At 45.1% G+C, this 19068-nt stretch overlaps 2 protein-coding genes across 3 annotated transcripts in view; both read right to left on the bottom strand.

Annotated features, from left to right (window-relative positions):
- CMTM2 (CKLF like MARVEL transmembrane domain containing 2) overlaps nt 1-5075 on the bottom strand; it is a 14151-nt gene extending 9076 nt beyond the window's left edge. Inside the window, exons 1-2 of the mRNA XM_023209862.1 lie at nt 4699-5075; nt 4407-4565 (exon numbers count right to left, since the gene is read on the bottom strand). Of these exons, the coding sequence (XP_023065630.1) occupies nt 4407-4565; nt 4699-4935 (396 nt within the window). The 5' untranslated portion in view covers nt 4936-5075. The remainder of the gene's footprint in view (nt 1-4406; nt 4566-4698) is intronic.
- A 354-nt stretch (nt 5076-5429) lies between these two features.
- Nucleotides 5430-19040, bottom strand: CMTM1 (CKLF like MARVEL transmembrane domain containing 1). Of its 2 annotated transcripts, XM_023210104.3 has the most exons (4): nt 18215-19040; nt 14786-14944; nt 7639-7737; nt 5430-5732 (listed from the first exon to the last, which is right to left on the bottom strand). In XM_023210104.3, exons 1-4 carry the CDS (start codon nt 18665-18667, stop codon nt 5562-5564), a joined length of 882 nt encoding a protein of 293 aa, XP_023065872.1. In that variant the 5' UTR covers nt 18668-19040; the 3' UTR covers nt 5430-5561. The 2 variants fall into 2 exon arrangements, 1 of the variants encoding a protein (XP_023065872.1); XR_002731248.1 differs by lacking the exons at nt 14786-14944; nt 18215-19040 and adding an exon at nt 13608-13989.
- Between the last annotated feature and the right edge of the window lie 28 nt (nt 19041-19068).

Below are 19068 nucleotides of genomic sequence, written 5' to 3'. Positions count from 1 at the left end.
CTTTTAGTAGAAATGGGGCTTCACCATGTTGGCCAGGCTGGTTTCAAACGTCAGGAGTTTGCCTCAGCCTCCTGAGTAGCTGGGATTACAGGTGCCTGCCACGATGCCCGGCTAATTTTTTGTATTTTTAGTAGAGATGGGGTTTCACTGTGTTAGCCAGGATGGTCTTGATCTCCTGACCTCATGATCCACCCGCGTCGGCCTCCCAAAGTGCTGGGATTACAGGCGTGAGCCACCGCGCCCAGCCTCAGCTAGTGATTTGACAGAGATTTTCCTAAATGCTTGGAAACAAATGAACAAAAACATTACTGGTCTTTGCAGGTTGGTTCTGTGTTGGGGCACTTTATCAACATTTGGCCAGGCTGTTTACAACTCCGTCGTAGTTCTCACCTCCTGATTGTGCAGAGCCTAATGGTCGACCAAAGGTGGAAGCTTAGGGTCTTCTTAGGTCATTTCTGAGTATTTGTCCAGCCCTGGGAATGTGTGTAGTCTTCTAGATTCCCTAATATATCTCCTTTCTCAGTCTCTTTCTTCCCAGACTTTCTGGTCTGTCTACTGCTTGACTCACTGTTTTATCTTGTCTCAAGTGGGTGAGGCAAGTATATTTCCCTTTAAATGTTTTTGACAAATGCTACCTGGGAGGCTGCTTCATCCCTGAGAAAGTTCTGAGGCAGGTGAAACAAAGGCAAGTTCCTGGACCAATCTCTTAGGTAATCGTCAGACAGGTCCAAACAAACATACAACCACAATTCTTTGAGAACGAAGTCTGTAATGTAATGAGATATCGATTGCACCACTGCACTCCAGCCTGGATGACAGTGTAAGACCTTGTCTCACAACACATACACGAAAATAGCTCTTTATGCTGGTCACTAGCAGGTTTCACCAGGAATTTGGGCTGCTGTCTTCATAGCCATTGCCAAGCTGTGGGGGTAAGAGATGCCCAGCAGGTAAATTAAAGTGCACAAGCCTCTCTTACCAAAATCCAGCAGCTTCTTCCTTTGTTAAGCACTCCTCTAGCTGTTCTAAGTTTTTAATTAGATTTGGGTTCTTAATAAGTTAGTTCTGACAGTTTTTGCTAGGTTACTCATTGCTGCAGTAGAGAGACAAAATTTTGGGGTTCCCTATTATGCCATTTTTCAGTGACACCACTCATGAAATACGGAAAGTTCTCAGTCATTATCAGTATGAATATCTCCTCTTCTCCATTCTTGCTCCTTTTTTTTTTTTTTCTGAGACAGGGTCTCTGTCTATCTCCCAGTCTGGAATGCAGTGATGGGATTACAGCTCACTGCAGCCTCAGCTTCCTGGGCTCAAGTGATCCTCCCAACTCTGCCTCCTGAGTAGATGGGACCTCAGGCATGTGCCACCATGCCTGGCTAATTTTTTGTGGAGACAAGCGGAAGGTCTCATGATGTTGTCCAGGCTGGTCTTGAATTCCTGGGCTCAAGCAATCCTCCCATGTTGGCCTCCCAAAGTGCTGGGACTACAGGTGTAAGCCACTATTCTTGGCCTCCATTCTCTTGAATATTTCCTCTCATCTATTCTCTTAATAAGTTTTAAAATTTTTTATTGAAGTTTTTTTCTTTATCTTGAACTCCTGGCCTCAAGAAATCCTCCCACTTCGGCCTCCCAAAGTGTTGGAATTACAGGCGTTAACCACATGCCAACCCCTCCCCCTGCTTGTTTTTCTTTTTTTTTTTTTTTTAAGAGATAGGGTCTTGTTTGTTTCCCAGGCTGGAGTGCAGTGGTTATTCACAGGTGTGATCACTGCACACTACAGCCTTGAACTCTTGGACTCAAGAGATCCTCTTGCCTCAGCCTCCTGAGTAGCTGGGACTATAGGCACAACTCACTGTGCCTAGCTTCTTGACACCTCTTTTATTATTTTTTAGACAGGGTCTCGCTCTGTCACTCAGATTGGAGTGCCGTGGCACCATCAAAGCTCTCTGTAGCCTTGACCTCCTGGGTTCAAGTCATCCTCCCACCTCAGTCTCCTGAGTGGCTGGAATGACAGGCATGTGCCACTATGCTTGGCTAATTTTTAATTTTTTTTTTGTAGAGACAGGGTCTCCCTATGTTGCCCAGGCTGGTCTCAAACTCCTGGACCAAAGGGACCTATTCACCTCAGCCTCCCAAAGTGCTGTGATTACAGGTGTGAGCCACCACACCCAGCCCGACAACCTTGATGGATGTTCTCACTCCATGTTCTGTCTCAATCTCTTTCTTATTTTCTTTCTCTCTCTGCGCTGTGTTCTGGGTATTTCCCCATACCTTTCAGTTAACAGTTCCCTCTTCAGCTATGTCTGATCTGTTTTTGAATTCATCTACTGACATTTTTATTTCAATAACTATATTTTCTATTCTAGACACTGTACTTTTAAAAAATCTGTCTATTCTGTCCTCATAGTGTCTTATTCTTTTCTCAGGACTCTTGTGTCTATAATCACTTAAAATATATTATTATTCTCAGATAGCTCTTCTATTATCTCATATTCTCAGGATTCTAATCCATCTGTTGTGTTTGTTGATTCTAAGTAATGGGGATTTTTTTAAATTAGGCGTTTTGTAGTTTTGAATTATTAGTTCATTTTTGACAAGGTTTTCCCCCCGCCCCTCTGTGAGAATCTCTTCATGCCCTGATTGTGATTTTGCATTTATTTCTATCAGGAGTCCAAGGATAGCAGCAGAATGTCATCAGACTGGGATTAATTTTTATGGTAATTCCCAGGGATGAAGGTTTCTGGGCTACATGAAGGTTTCTAGGCTGCAGGTAACAAAAATTCAAACTCCAATCTGTACAAAGGGCAGGCTTAACGTTTTTATTTCTCAAGGAAGACTTCCTCTCTGCCCACTCAACACTCAGGCAGAAATGAACATGTTTTCTTATTCCTCTGTGTTGGGAATAAGAAGGGTATGTGTCTTTGTCCATGTTTTCCCTAAGGGGGTAGCCTTTCCAGGGTGCTGGCTTTATACAGGGTTTTCAGTTCTAAATTCCCACTTTGCTTAGGATCAAGGCCTTATTTCCTGACTTGAGAGTGCATGAAAATTCATGCTGTAGGTTCCTGAGACACTACCTCGTGGACCATTCCCACTCATACTTTGCAGCTTATGTGATCACTGCCCCGTTTTCCATTTCTGGCGCCTCTGTGTTTTCATTTCTTTTGCCCACCATTCATTCAGTTAAAGCAATACTGGTTACATTTCCCCTGGTATTTTTAGATAAGCACAGCAGGAAGATTTTCAGGGTTCACTGGTTTTTCATCTTGCTGGAACTAAAAATGTCTTCTCAGGCTCCTTGTTTAGGAACTTGTCCTCTGCCTGTCCTTTTACCTTGTCCTCTGCTTGTCCCTTTTCTGAGAGTCCTTATTTGGCCCTCCTGTCCTTTCTCCCTGTATTGGAGGTCCTCATCTACCTCACCAAGACCTCTGGATCCCTGGACCTTAATAGCTTTTAACAAGAAGGCAGGATGAAATGTACTCATAAAGCTAAGTTCAAAGCTTTTTTCTGCTACTTACCAGCTAAGTGAGCTGGGGGCAAGTTGCTTGGCCATTCTAAGCCAATTTCCTCAAGTGTAAAGTGAGTGAAACAGTGAACAAGAGGGCTCGGGAGGCAGGCTGTGAATGTGCAATGAACAAAGGGACTTGGGAATTGGGGTCTTCATTGACTGGCAAGGGGTTAGGTGGGTGTGCCCTGTGATTACACAGGTGAGGGATTCAACTCCATGAGTCCTCAGGCACAGTGTCAAGCAATTTACATTTAATCCTCAGGATTGAATGTCAATTCTGCAAGGAATATGACTGTCCCTATGTTACAGATGAGGAAACAGGCTAGGAATGATTCAGTACTTTGCCCAGTTTTGTCTCATTCCACTAGATGACTGCTTTGGGTTGAACATCCTGATCCAAGTATCCTTTTTAGGGATATTCACTGGAGACCTAACACTGCTTTAGAAGTGATTTTTTGAAAAAAAATTCCCATTTTTGTCTTATTTTATTGACTTATGGGAGAGTAATTTTATTCTTTGAATTTTGGGAATGGGGTCCTTCTGGGGTGATTTCCTGTCAAGTGTGAGCTGGCACAGGAGTTTGGAGGAACAACTAATTGCTACACCTCCCCTTGCCCTAAAGAGAACAAAGGCTCAGGCCCTCTTTGACCACCGGGTAGGTAAGAGTTTCCCACTCTCACTCCAACACACAGACAGGCTTTTTTGGAGCATTTTCTGCCTAGCTACCCCTCTTGCACCCAGCTGCCTCTGCCTGGGCCCCACGGATGTTCTGAGCCCCTGACCCAGGCACAGCTATGGGAGGTGAGGTGTGTCTCTCCGTTCTGTGACTTTCCAGGTGCCAACACACACACATAATCAGCATTCTGGATGCAGGCACTCCCCATCGCCCCTTACTTACAGAAATGGGCCACAGGATGAAGGGTATGTATCTATGAATGGCAAAGCTGTACAGTAAGATGAAGAAACTGAAGATGGATATCTCCATGGTGATGATAAGCCTCAAGATGGGGTGCACGCTGAGTGAGGACAACAGTATCATTGCCGCTATTAGGCAGCCCTGCAGTGAGACATAGACACCTCAGCCAGCAGCAAGGGCCTCTAACCATCTCTCTGAGGACTCCCGGAGCCTCCTCCTCCTTCTCCCCACCCTCAGCCAAAGACCCCCATCCAGGGATACCAGTCTAACTCACCAAACTCAGAATCTTGATCTCAGCGTGCCCCAAGAGCCAGAACTCTTTATTGCTGTCTTTTAATTCCCACCGGTAGCGGCGACACCCCTTCCTGGTGCCCACTTCGTGCTTGGGCTGCACCAACTTTCGAGGTTTCTCCAATGGCTCCTTATCGTCCTTCTTGTCCTCCTCGGGTTTGGCCCCGGCTGGAGGTGGAGCTGGCTCTGTCTTAGCCCCCTTTGCCGCCTTAGGTGCCATGACTGACTCGGTGTCCTTGACTTCTCACAGCTGGCCTGTTTCTTCTCTCCTGCTGTTTCTGGGTAGGCCAGGCCTACTAGAGAGCCTGGTGTCAACCGAGCGGCTCAGAGGGCGCGCTCAGCTAACTGCCAGGACCACCGAATGTCAACTCCCGAGCCCTCTCCACGCGCGCCCCTCTCCTGGCGCAGCTCCCACCCACCCCGCAGTGGCCGGATCCGCCCACCCTCCACGCGCCGGCCCCCGACGGGCCCCACCTCCGTTCCCAAACCGCTGGTCCCACCTCGGCGCGGAGCTGCCCTCGCGGTCCCATCCCGGCGTCTCCAGGCAGCCCCAGGTCTGTAAGCCGCCGCTCCACTGCCGGGTCGGGGGGCTGCGAGCCCCGGGTCACCGTCCTGAGCTCCGCGGGCGCAGCGCCACGCGCAGGAAAATACAACGCGACTTGCGCAGGAAAATACGACACGACTTTTACACAAGGCAAAGAGAGGAAGCAGATATTCTCAATAAAAGCAGTAGCCCTAATTTTATGGTCACATAGGCCGGAATGGGTGACAGCACGCGAGCTCGGGGGTGGGCTCGGAGGCAGAGATTGGACAGACACGTGCATCTGCTAGGGCGCGGGGCTGGCTTCAGGCGGGCCTCTGCGGGGCGTCGGGGCCAGTTTCGGGGTAGGCGTCCTTGGCGGGGGAAAGCTTGCTTTCAAATTCGATTCCCAGGAATCTTTTCAAGTTAGTCCTCATCATCTTGGTGACCACAAACGCATCGAGGCAACACACGATTACCGCTGTGAGACACAGGGACTGTCAGATACAAGACCATATGCGAGAAGGAAAGACGGGGTTATTTTGCAGGTCGGTAGCAACCCCTTGAACCTATCCCTATCCAGGGTGGGCGCTGCGGGCGGCCTCCTGTCCTCTCTGACCCTTCACTACTTTCTTGGCGCCTGTCCAGTTGCCTGCTGCAGGCCCACTCTGCCTTTCCCAGAAAAAGGGATTTTGGAAATGGGGGATTTTGTTGCCAGTAGTAGCCTCGCTTGATGTCTGAGGCACCAGGAAAGGACTAGGGAAGGGCAGTGGCCCTAGGTGGCTGCAGGTAGGGGTAGGTCCTGAAAAGGCCTCTCCGTGGAAAGGCTTTTGGGCTATGTTTGCAAAGGGCAGGAAGGAATTCCTAAGGGGAGGAGGAGAACCCAGGCACTGGACTAGGGTCTCTAAGGAATCTGGTGTGCCCAGGACCTCTGGTGCCAGCTGAGAAGTGGGCAGAGTTGAGGTGGGCAGAGGTGCAGGATCTGGGACTCTATCAAAGAGGTTAGGTGTGAGACTCAGAAAACCTACTTTCAGTGGCCATGAGGTGAACGAAAGTGAACCAGGCTGGAGGCGGGAAGACCAGTGAGGGGCGTGGTGGGATGCTGCCCTCCAGGCAAGAAATGGAGAACTGGGGGTGGGAACTCCTGGCAGTAGAAGGAGTGATTGCGGAGTCAGCGGATGGGGACCAGGGGCCCATGGCACGGATATTCCCCTGTGCACTCTGGGACTCTTGACAGCCTTGGATGCTTCTCTTTACCGTCACTTAATTCCTGGCTGCTCAATGAGTTTTCCTAGGTGTCTTGCCCCGCGAATCTGTGAGCTTACCCAAAGGGGAAGGGGCTCTATCCCCAGCACTGAGCGCATGTCTGGCACGATCCAATGGGATTGATAGATATTTATTGATTATGGAATGAATTCAGATAAACTCCTTTTTCTGCATTAATTTATGTTCTCATTGTTTAACTTCTTAAACCAAAGCCCTACCTCCCCTCCTGACCCCCTGAATCTTCCAAGCATTTGATCTGCCATTTCTTTTGAGTCCCAGTTTGTCCCAGTCTTGTGACCCAGAGCAAAGTATTTAACCTCAGTTCCTATATCTGTACAAATGAGAGTTGTAAAGATTAAATCAGAGTGTGCCTCGCCTGGTGCAGGGCATATACTGGGCACTTCAATGTGTGGCAGCTAGCTTCCTTCCTTCCTTCCTTCCTGAATAGGCTGGATTATTCACTTTAGACAGTACACTTTTCCCCCCTTACAATCTCTCTTATCTGTCTTTAAAATACAATTCTCTGGTCCAGAAAATCAAAGTCCTATTTATAGACAAAAAGATCTTGCTTAACATTTCAAAAATAGTGTCTACAATTCTCAAAAGGGGTTTAGCAGACTCTTGTTTTTGTACCTATTTGGAGAATGCATGTTAGAATTAAGATTTTCATGAGCTCAGAGTTTGTGCAACTTCGTATCGCCTGAAGAAGTCAGTGCAAGAAGGAGAGTGGGTGGTAGTGGGGATTTTGCTTGGTTAATGATATAATGGGGTCTGCCAATTTCCCTTTTCAAAGTCTTGGAATACTGATTTTTTTTTTTTTTTTGAGACGGGGTCTCACTCTGTTGCCTAGGCTGGAGTGCAGTGGCACGATCTTGGCTCACTGCAAGCTCCGCCTCCCAGGTTTACGCCATTCTCCAGCCTCAGCCTCCCAAGTAGCTGGGACTACAGGTGCCCACCACCATGCCTGGCTAATTTTTTGTATTTTTTAGTAGAGACCATGTTAGCCAGGATGGTCTCGATCTCCTGACCTTGTGATCTGCCCGCCTCAGCCTCCCAAAGTGCTGGGATTACAGGTGTGAGCCACCGTGCCTGGTCGGAATACTGATCTTAAATGGAGTCATGAAGGCCTCTACTTACCCCTCCGACATAGAATAAATGCCTTCTTTTCTTTTCTTGCATGGCCAAGATGGCAACTACTGAAAGGAACACAGCTGTAATGATACTGTTGGTAAGATCCTGTAATAAAGAATTGAAATTTATCAAGTTTACACAAAAACATAATTTCATAAATATTAAAACTGGTCAATTACACATCTAAGAATAGATGCCTTTTAAAAACTTTCCATTTGATTAAGATGAGGAGGCACCCTCAGAGGCATAATTCTTACATCGTCCAGAGACATGAGTTTATGTGATTTTAAGATCCTAGATATGACTTTGTCTGTAGGAACAGGTTTATTTTCATTAAAGAATACCATTAGAAAAAAAGCTGACAACTTTTTCCATAAAGGGAATAGGAAAGTGAGCATGAAAAAACCTAGTGATCAAGGGGCCTAGCCCAAACTGGCCCTCCATAAATGTGAAGTTTTTGGAAAGTCTTGTTTTTTTAATGTAAATTCTGCATTCTATTCCATAACTCATTTGTTTTAATATAAAAATAAAATTTTAGATGAGCACTTTAATTGTTGGTTTACTTCTCCCAAATCTGCAGGTAAAGCCAATGCTCTGGAAATTAGGCCACGTTTATTCTGTGAGTTCACGTGTCCCAAGAGCATATGAACTCATCTGAGGAGCAGGTCTGATATTCTGGAGTGAATGTTTTCTGCTCTTTCCTGAAAGATGGCCAGAATTGAGTGTGCCCCGACATCTGCAGGCTCATTGTGCTCCTTCTGCGTTTCAACTGGATTTCAGTCCTGAGGTTTTTGTATTTTTTTGAGACGGAGTTTCGCTCTTGTTGCCCAGGCTGGAGTTCAATGGTGCGATCTTGGCTCATTGCAACCTCCGCCTCCCAGGTTCAAGCAAATCTCTGCCTCGGCCTCATGAGTAGGTGGGATTACAGATGCCTGCCACCATGCCTAGCTAATTTTTGTATTTTTTAGTAGAGATAGGGCTTCTCCATGTTAGCCAGGATGGTCATGAACTCCTGACCTCAGGTGATCCGCCTGCCTCGGCCTCCTAAAGTGCTGGAATCATAGGCGTGGGCCATGGTGCCTGGCCAGTCCTGAGTTCTTTAACTGCTAGCCCAACCTGCTTCTTTGGGTGCTGAAATGAAGAGTGAGGATGAGTGGGTGGCAGTGCCCTCCTGGGTGAGCAGTGGCTGAGCTTTCTTAGCAAAACAATAATGGAAGAAGGAGAACGCAGTGTGTCAGTGGCAGCAGTGTATGGCTAGAGGCAAAAGCCTGGAGAACATAACCACAATATTGGCCAGACACCTAATCTGAATAGCTTAAGTCTTTGAGTCTTGATGGTCTGCCTTGGTAATGTCATCTTTTTGGTGCACTAGTCCAAACACAGCAAGGAGCACTGCCATCCAGTATATGTTATCATGGAATCACAATGGCTCCAATGGAGCTCTTTGATGTGCCAAGCATTTCCCAGTCCGTCATTTGACCTCATTTAACCCTCACAAAGCAGCCTCCAAAGTCAGAATTGTCATCATCCCGTTTACAAAGGACATGGTGGAGGCTTGGAGTTTTTCAGCTGCCTAGGATTGAATAACGGGTGGAATCAGAACTCATCTCACTATTGCCTCCCATCAGTGACACCCAAATAAGGAGGAAATGAGCTATTCTCCTAGTCTGGAAGTGCAGCGTCCAATCCCTCTTTGGCATTTTCTGTGGAATGGGTCTGGAGGGTCAAAATGATACAGCACCAATCAGTTGAGTATTTTTGTTGATGAACTCTTTTGGCCTGCCAATTCCTAGATGGGGCATATTTTATCAACAGTCTGCCAACTTGCTAATTTGTAATATGGGGATAATGACTGCGGTTCATTGGGTCTGAGGATTAAATGGCATAATGAATCTGAAAGCATCTGATAACATGCCTGGCATCTAGTAGCTTGTAGGAGTGCATCAAAATGTAAGTTCATATCTGCCCTCAAAATGTTAACAGATAGTAAACTCTCTGCAAACTCTAGGTGTTCTTCCTGTTGGGGTTGGCGACCGAGGAGCCCTATTGTGGAATGTGACTTGCCTCTTGGAAAGGCACTAATGCCTACTGTTTTGGTGCCTGGTAGTTAACACTGGAACAGGGGTATGTAGCAGGGCTGGTGGAGGTTGGAAGTAAGTCCCGTGGGGTTCTGCAGGCTAAGCGAGAGGTCTGCCCATAGTGGGCAGGCCTGACTGAGGCAGGAACAGTGGTTTGCAGATTTGCAGGAAGCTTACACCTGAGGATTGTATAAACCAAGGTAGTCAAAGATGTGAACAAGGACTCTTACAACTGAGAAACAGAGTGTAAACTTCAAAAGTCAAATATTCTTTTTTAAAAAATTGCTCTCTGTTGGCCAAAACATCTACATAACCAGAGCTCAGTTTCTCTGACCACTAACCAGCTGTGGTCTTAGATTACAACAATTTGAAAAAAAGCACATCAATAATGATAATAATAAACCAACCACAGACCAGGCCCAGCCAGTCTTTAACTTCCTGTCATAATTTTATCTCCTTGTGGGACTATGGACATTATAGTTTACTGTGGTTCTTACTTACAAAGAAGTGCTCTCCTGAACTGTCTACTGGAGCTAAGGTTCGCCTTACATCTAACATTTCTATTATAGCTAGCTCACATTTATTGAGCACTTACTGTGCCAATGTGTTAATATGTGATCTCATTTGATTCTCACAACACACTCTCATTATCCCCAGTTTACAGATGGGTAAGCAACCTGCCCAGGGTTGTTCAGCCAGTAAGTGGCTATGACCTTGGTCAGTCTGATTTGAGTGCCCATGGGCCTTCTTCTGCTAACCTCCTCCCTTTTGCCTCAGACACAGACCCTCTTATTTGCCTCATCTGGGCGGAGACAGATATCCCTGATGGCTGTGTTAAAATTGCAGCTGAGCTTGGCCGTGTGCGGGAGGACTTCCACTTCCCTCATAAATATCATCCTTACTTGTTATATTTTTCTTTCCCCTTTAAATACCTTATTGGGTCAGGTAGCCTTCTCTGACTAAAATGAGAAATGTGTTTTTTCTTGACAATTATTCCATAAAGCTTCCAAACTATTCTCTGAGATATTAAAATCGTGTAGAATTATAAGTGGGAAAGAGAAAGATGCCTTAATGATGAGTGCTTATTAAAAAAAAAAAAAAAACACTGAATATTAGGAAAAAAGTTAAACAGGCCAGGCACAGTGGCTCAAGCTTGTAATCCCAGCACTTTGGGAGGCTGAGGTGGGTGAATCACCTGAGGTCAGGAGTTTGAGACCAGCCTGGCCAACATGGTGAAATCCTGTCTCTACCAAAAATACAAAAATTAGCCAGGCACAGTGGCACGTGCCTATAATCCCAGCTACTCAGGAGGCTGAGGCAGGAGAATCGCTTGAACCTGGGAGGTGGAGCTTGCAGTGAGCCAAGATCGTGCCATCGCACTCCAGCCTGGGCAACACAGTAAGACTCCATCTCAAAAAAAAAAAGAAGAAAAAGAAAAAAAAGAAAAACATTAAACATGAATTGTTTCACAAAATGTAGTATTTGTAACAGGAATTTACAAACAATGAATATTATCTGGTATTCAACTAATTGCAACTTTCATTGGTTTCATTTTTTGTTTTAGTTTAAAATGTTTATTATATTCTTTTTAAAAAATTGCTTTCTGTTGGCAAAAACATCTGCTTCACCAGAACTCAGTTTCTCTGACCATGCCGGATTATATTTTTTATGATGTAGAAGTGTTTAAAATATGAGCTATTTAGAAGACAATAATTTGAATTCATAATTTCTTAGGTATCTTGGTACCTGATACTAGGCTAGAGTGGGTAGAGTTGGTAAACCTAAAAATGAAGAGTATGTGTGGGGTGAGGAAAATTGCACTTTTCCTAGCTTTGATGCAGACTCATGCTGGTAAAAATGGGTTTAAATTATTTGCTGATTTAATTCCACTCTCAAGTCTGCAGGTAAAACCAGTGCTGTGGAAGCTGACATGTTTATTCTGTGAGTTCACATGAATCAAGAACACCAAGAGCCCATCTGAGGAGACCTCATAGGCCCTAACATAGGTTAGGGGTTGAGAGCGGGACCTGTGCCTTCCCCATGGTGGCAGGGTCCCTGGCACACCCTTCACAGCTGCAACTCAGAGTATGGGTCCATCCTCTGTCTAGAGGAGGGGGCCTTGACAAAATATGGTCCCAGAGCCCACAGATCTCAGCAGGTCACCTGTATCTGCAGTCAGTTCTCTTTGGGGCTTCCCTGCTGAGTCCAAGCCCTGATGTATCACACTCTTGTCTCCCTGGTGGAGACTTTTACCCTCACCCCTTTGTCAAACAATAATTGGAATAGGGAAATAAGGAACTCTATCCTTTTATGAGCCTTTAAGTTAGAAATCACCACTTAAAGTCAGTACTTCTTACCCTAATGCCATACCTCCTGGGAGCCAAGCCTTCTTGCCTGGAGGGAAGGGCTGAAAGAAGTGGTAGCTGCATGCTGGGCACTCTCAGCTGTGGGCAAGTCTCTGAAGCTGTGCAGAGCTCGACTCAAAACAGTTCTAGTATGAAATTGACTGTGTGTTCTATGGCTTCCCGCACTGACCTTATCATAAGGTCCCAAGTGACTCCTGAAGCTTGATTCTAAGCCTGCCTACCTTCTGAAGTGCCATGTCATCACCTCCTAGCACCAATAGCCTTACGAAACTAGCACATTTCCTGCTGTGCCAAGGCCTCACAGTGTAGCTACTTGCCCCTCTGAAAAATTGTGTAAGTACACATCCTTCATCTCACAGAATCAGAAAGAGCGGATTTGAAAGGAAAGGACTGGATAGGAGAAGAGAATGCAATTTGGGTCCTGTTTTGATGAGTCTTTTTCAAAAACTCCCAAGTTCATTAGATCACTTACCATCTGACCAACTGTGTGGCTGCTCACTATGTGTCCTGTGTATCCTGATAGTGTGGGCCGAACATCAGACTGTGTGGTTGCTCACTATGTGTCCTACGTATCCTGATAGTGTGGGCCGAACATCAGAATAACTGGGCAGCCGTCTTGGTAACACAGAGTTTCCCCACCATGAAGCTCCTGGGAGCTCACAAGGCATATCCTGTGCTGTGCCAGGCCTGGCCTGTGCTCTCGAGGGCAGTAGCAGGAAAAGACAGGGGCTCCGAATCACCTCTGGGCTCCCATAGTCATCCCCCAAAAAGAGGATACTGTCACTTAAGACAGACACAGCAAGGGGGGCTGGCTTTACTGGAGTTGACCAAAGGCCTGTAACCCTACAAGAGCTGGGTTGAACTTTCTGTGACCACTGTGAGAACAGGTTCTCTCATAGGACACTCACGGTTCATGCTCAGGCGATCCTAGTTCTTACCTCTGTCTGGGATGCTTCTTGGGCATTTCCGCTGGACCCTACAGCAAAATATGACATCTCCTGGCCCTCTCCAGCTTTATGTGTGGACCCAGCCTGTGTGAGTCCATTTCTCAGAGGGCTCTGGTCCTCCTGACCATAGCTGATGGTGCTGTGGAGCTATCAGTCACCCACCCCCAAGGGCCTGTGTACACCCACCAGGATAACCAATTCACCTTTGGTGCTGTATTTTAAGAAAATCATGAGGAAACAAGATACAGAGAAAAAATGTAGAGAATCTGAGGATGACATAGAGTCGTAGTTTCACTGAGTTTCTTACCTTAATGGAGAATGGAGATGGAAAACCATCACAAGATAATAGTTTGTAAAGTCTGGAGAGAGTCTGGGCTTTAGAGTCAGATAGACCTGGGTGCATATCTGAGTTTCTGGCACCTAAATATGGCCACGGACAATTGAATGTCTTTAATCCAATTTTCTCATCTGTTAAATCGGGGGTGAGGGATGACCATAACCTCACTGGGTTGTTGTGAGGATTAAATAAGGTAACATGAAAAAGTGTCTGGCACATAGTATATGCTCAAAAATGGTTACTTTACCTTCCCTTCTTGAAAATTTCCATGGACAGAGATTTGAGTTTCCCCTGAGAAACCTCTCCATAACTAAAAGAGTCTTCCACATGTTCAATCAAAGTTGCTCATATTTGCTTTGTCTGCTTCCTGTACTCGGCATTCTGTGGGACAGAGAGAGCTCAGCAGCCTTTGCAGAAAATCTCTCAGAGATTTGAAGACAATATTTGAGTTTTAGCTCAAAAGGAACATTCTGACTTGAAGGTTAGAAAAATGTTCTATAAGGAAGTGGGATGTGGAAGAGGCCTAAGCTCTGAATTAGGATTGTTCACAGCGCAAGACAGAATGGCCAACGCCACCCAGCTATCTGATGGTCTGATGGGTGGCTGTTCTTTTTGGACATTAGAATGTTTACTTTGTGTCACATACTATGTTATTGGCTTTGCACACATTTAAATATTTCAGGAACCCTATGAGGTAGTTATTATCACACTCTTCCTTCTCCGTATTTCTTAAATGGGGAAACTGAGGCTAAAGGTTACATGGCTAGTAAGGTGGCAGGGCCAGAATCCGGGCCCATGGCTGTCTCTGGACAAAACCATACTGCCTCTCTAGTCTGAGACCCGAGGGATTAGCTTTAGCAGTTGTTCAAAAGAATGTGAAAGTCTGGGAAAAGCTATTAAAGAAGGCTCTGTAATGTCTTTTTCTGGATAGTCCGGCACCTCTTTGTGATAGGGACCCTAACACACACACACACACAGGTTGACTGTACAATCTTTAAGGGTATGCATAGCAATTTTCTACAATGCCATCATATCAACTTTTGCTTTTGGGGAGAATGTTTATAATCAGAGTGCTCTCTGCAAAGTAGAAGCATGCACTGTTTCACAAGCAATGGGTGAGAAATGTGCTTACCTACTTTATGTACTAAGTAAATTTTTTTTTTTTCAGGACAAGCTGAAAAGTACCACGTGTCTAGTGCCATAATGAGGGGTTTTACACTCAGGGCTGGAGCAGGGGTGTGTTGGCTGTCCTGCAGGCACAAGGATCCAAGGAATCTTTCTGGACCAGGGCAACACCCTAACTGTCACAGCTCAGCTATGTCCTTGTCTAGAGAGAGAGATCTGTTGTTTTCACTTAAGGAGAGCCCTTACTCGGGGGCTGAGGGCAAAGCTTGGATTTGAAGAATTGTAAAAATGAACACTTACAAGTAAGGGCCAATGTAAATAGGTCAGCAAGTGGTGAAGGGTTAGCATATATATTAGAATAAAAAAAAGGACGATGAAGATTTCCAGAATTGTGATTGTTATAAATGACTCATTGGCTTGGGCGATGATGAAACAAGCTAATGCTCCTATGATAAGACTCTGCAAGAAAAGAAACAGGATTTGTTTTAATGCATGATTTAAAAAAATCTACATTGTCAGAATATACATATGATTATATTGCAGTACAGTGGCCTATACTGCTTTGCACATACATTTTTAACATTTCTTATATTTTGAAGAAATGAAATACATAAAAATAATAAAAGCACATAGTATAGAGGGATAAAAAAAATCAATTTATTTCTCTTCCCCCAACCCAACCTTAGTCTCTCTCCTTAAAAGTAACCACTATTAGCAGTTTATATTTCATACTAGAAAGAAGTCTGTATATATACTGGTAAAGTACATATACATTGATTTTGGTAGAAACCGTGAGGAAGAGCCTCCGTTTTCTTTCTTTCCAAACAGCTGCTGATTATCTCAACATCATTTATTGGCAAATGCCAGTATTATCCCCACTGATCTGATTTCAGATCAATCCAACCTTTATCATATACTAAATTCTCAGATGTAGTTTGGTCTCTTGAGACTGTTCTCTTCCATTGAATTGCTGCTTCCTTCTCTAGTACTCTAAGTTATAGACAGTTCACTCTATACAGAGTTATTGTTTGGCCTAGTCTTCCTCTTATTACTAATTCTCAGACTGTTTATGTCTGCCATGTTTGTGTTGGTCAAGTTCCCCAGACTAAGCCTGTTGGCATTTGAGTTGGGATTTCTAAATGAAATACTCACTTATAATTTGGAAAAATTACAGAATTTAGTTTTTCTCAAGAACAAAGTATGTCTTTCCAGTTATTTTAGTGGTTTTCAAAAAATATCTCTCAGGAGAGTTTTAAAGTTTTCTTCCTGTATGTATATCACATTTCACTTATTTTTAGATATTTGATCATTTTGATTACTGTTGTAAAGAGAAATATTTTCCTTTTTTTTTTTTTTTTTGAGATGGAGTCCTGCTCTGTCGCCAGGCTAGAGTGCAGTGGCGCAATCTCAGCTCACTGCAGCCTCCGCCTCACAGGTTCAAGCGATTCTCCTGCCTCAGCCTCCCGAGTAGCTGGGATTACAGGCACGTGCCACTACACCCGGCTAATTTTTGTATTTTTAGTAGAGGCAGGGTTTCACCATGTTGGCCAGGATGGTCTCGATCTCCTGACCTCATGATCTGCCTGCCTCAGCCTCCCAAAGTACTGGGATTACAGGTGTGAGCCACCGTGCCCGGCCAAAATATTTTCTTATATTTTAAGTGGTTATTTGTCTAGGAAAGCTTTTATTTATTAACACAATAATGACTCACCTAACTAAATTATCTGGCTCTAAATTGTTTCCAGTTGATTTGGGTTTTTCTAGATATACAATCATATTAGCTGAAAGAAAGGATTTATTTTACCTCTTTTTGTTTTTTTTGAGACAGTCTGGCTCTGTCGCCCAGGCTGGAGTGCAGTGGCGTGATCTCAGCTCACTGCAACCTCTGCCGCCTGGGTTCGAACGATTCTCCTGCCGCAGCCTCCTGAGTAGCTGGGACTACAGGCGCGCTCCACCAAGCCTGGCTAATTTTTGTATTTTTAGTAGAGACGGGGTTTCACCATATTGGCCAGGCTGGTCTTGAATTCCTGACTGAGGTGATCTGCCCATCTTGGCCTCCCAAAGTGCTGGGATTACAGATATGAGCCACTGTGCCTGGCCACCTCTTTTCAAATATTATTTCCCCTTCCTAATTATGACTAGTGGTTTCCGAAAAAATTGACTCATGGTGTAGTAGGCATCATTTTTCCCCTCATTTAATAAATAATACTTCTGATGTTTAAATATGATCTTAGTTTGAAATGTTTATTTTTACAATGTCAATGGAATATTTATATAATCCCGTCTTACTGGTCTCCCTTCTTGGCAATCAGGGACAAATGTTGAATTTTGTCACATGTTCTGTGACATAATCTTCTAATTTTTTATAATGTGATAGATATAATCTCATTTTCCCTTTTACTTATAATACAGTTAATTATTTTAATAGAGTCTTAATGTTGAATCATCCTGTTTCTTTCTTGTGGTATTGTATTTTCAAAAAGTACTGATGAATATTATCTGCTAATACATTGATATTTTGTTCTGATGCAAGTGAGATCTCTACTTTGTTTTCTTTTTCTGAACTCCGTCAAGTTTTCCTATCAGTATTATACTGAATGTGTAAAGATAGTTCAGAAGTATTTCTTCTTTCTCTGTTCTTTGACAAAGTTATAGTAGTGTCAGAATTATATCCCATGAAGGCTTGAAAGAGTTAACTTGTAAAAGGGTCTGGGCCTGATACATTTTTGAAAGATACTCATTGGGTAAAATTTTCTATGTTTATACTGCCCTGTTTAGATTTTTCCTTATTCTGGGATCAGTTTTGGTACTTTACATTCTTCTAGAAAATCAACCATTTCATCCAATTATTCACATCTGTTTTGCAAGGTACTCCTGTAGATCCTTTCAGTTTCACTGATGTTTGTGATTTTTTTCTCCTTCTTGTTTCTAATTTTAAATATATGTCCTTTCTTCCCCCTTTTTTCCTTGGTTGGCCAATGGTTTATCAATTTAATAGGACTTTCAAATGACAGCTCTTGTATTGATTGATTCTATTATTTTTGTTTCCTAACTTATAGATTCCTATTATCTTCATTGCTTCCCTAATTTCCTTTGTGAGAGGAAACCGAACCAACCCAAATGTCCATCAATGATAGACTGGATAAAGAGAATGTGGCGCATATACACCACGGAATACTATGCAGCCATAAAAAAGGATGAGTTCATGTCCTTTGCAGGGACATGGATGAAGCTGGAAACCATCATTCTCAGCAAACTAACGCAAGAACAGAAAACCAAACACTGCATGTTCTCACTCACAGGCGGGAGTTGAACACATGGACACTGGGAGGGAAACATCACACACCAGGGCCTGTAGGGAGTGGGGGACTAGGGGAGGGATAGCATTAGGAGAAATACCTCATGTAGATGACGGGTTGATGGGTGCAGCAAACCACCATGGCATGTGTATACCTATGTAACAAAACTGCACATTCTGCACGTGTACCCCAGAACTTAAAGTATAATAAAGAAAAGAAAAAAAAAAATAGGGGGAAAAAAGAGGCAAGTTTAGTAGGAAAGGTTTAGTGTGTGGGGAGCAAGGGGCGGTGGGGAGGAAAGGTGAAGCAAAACAAAGGTGAGTGGCAAAGTAAATTATGGAAGCTTTCTGGAGCTGGCACCCCTTGGGCATTTCCCCGAGGCCACTGCCGGCCACATCCCCCAGCTAGATCTCACCAGCTCTCTGCTCACCATTCTCAGGATCTTCAATATTCCAGTGGGCGAGAAGGAAAAACGCTTGAGGCTGTCCCTGAATTTGTACGGGACTTTGGCTCGGCCCTCCGCACGCTCCTTGATCGCCGTCTCATTTAAGAGTTTGGATTCAGTGTGTGCAGAGGGCGTTGGGGGTGGGAGTGTGGGCGTTGGGGGTGGGAGTGTGGGCGTTGGGGGTGGGCGTGTGGTGGCTTTCTTTGAGGGTGCGGTGCCCTCACTGCCTTGGGGACCTGCGGTGGCTGCGGACTTCGCAGTGCTAATTGAGACTGCAGGTTGCTTCCGGGATGCGGTCTTCGCTGAGACGTTGCGCTGTGCCTTGGGTACAGAACTCACTACGCTGCCGCGACTTGGCAGGGCTGTGGCAGTCTCTGGTTGTTTCAGGTTCCCTGAAGGTGCCTCGGGCGACTCAGGTTTGGCGTCTCCAGGATCCATGGTGGGTCCCTAGGGCCTGGCCGTCCGAACCAGGGCCGCAGCAGCGGCTGGCTCTCCCCTGGGAACCAGTGTCGCGTCCCAACGGCTGCTGGCAACCCCTCTGGCGCGAGCACCCGGCTCTCTCGCTGCCCCACCGATAAGCCGAGGCTTTCGGCTACCTCATTGCCACAGGGGGTGCAATGCCACCGTCTAGCCTGAGAACTCAAAATCTCTGTAACCCCACCCCTCGGAGCTGCTGGCCAGCCAGGCAGTAAAGAGAGTCAAAGATCCCTGAGGTGGATCCCGGCACATTCTTCCCTGCCGCCCAGGCCGGGGAGCCGGAAAACCTGATCCCGCTGCTCCCAGCGCTCCCTTGGAAGTTACAGTAGTGCTCTGAGCCCGGCGCAGAGTTCGGAAATCTC

The sequence above is a fragment of the Piliocolobus tephrosceles genome, chromosome 17 (genome assembly GCF_002776525.5).
Source record: "Piliocolobus tephrosceles isolate RC106 chromosome 17, ASM277652v3, whole genome shotgun sequence".
Taxonomy (NCBI): domain Eukaryota; kingdom Metazoa; phylum Chordata; class Mammalia; order Primates; family Cercopithecidae; genus Piliocolobus; species Piliocolobus tephrosceles.
Note: the sequence above shows the minus strand (reverse complement) of the source record. Positions and strands in the feature narration are given on the sequence as shown.

Coding starts and splice junctions, on each gene's coding strand:
- CMTM1 (XM_023210104.3), bottom strand. CDS start 18,667: ATGGATCCTGGAGACGCCAAACCTGAGTCGCCCGAGGCACCTTCAGGG. Junction 14,945..18,214: donor TATTGAAGATCCTGAGAATG/GTGAGCAGAGAG, acceptor CTTTTCTTGCAG/AGTCTTATCATAGGAGCATT. Junction 7,738..14,785: donor ATTTACATTGGCCCTTACTT/GTAAGTGTTCAT, acceptor TCTTTATTACAG/GATCTTACCAACAGTATCAT.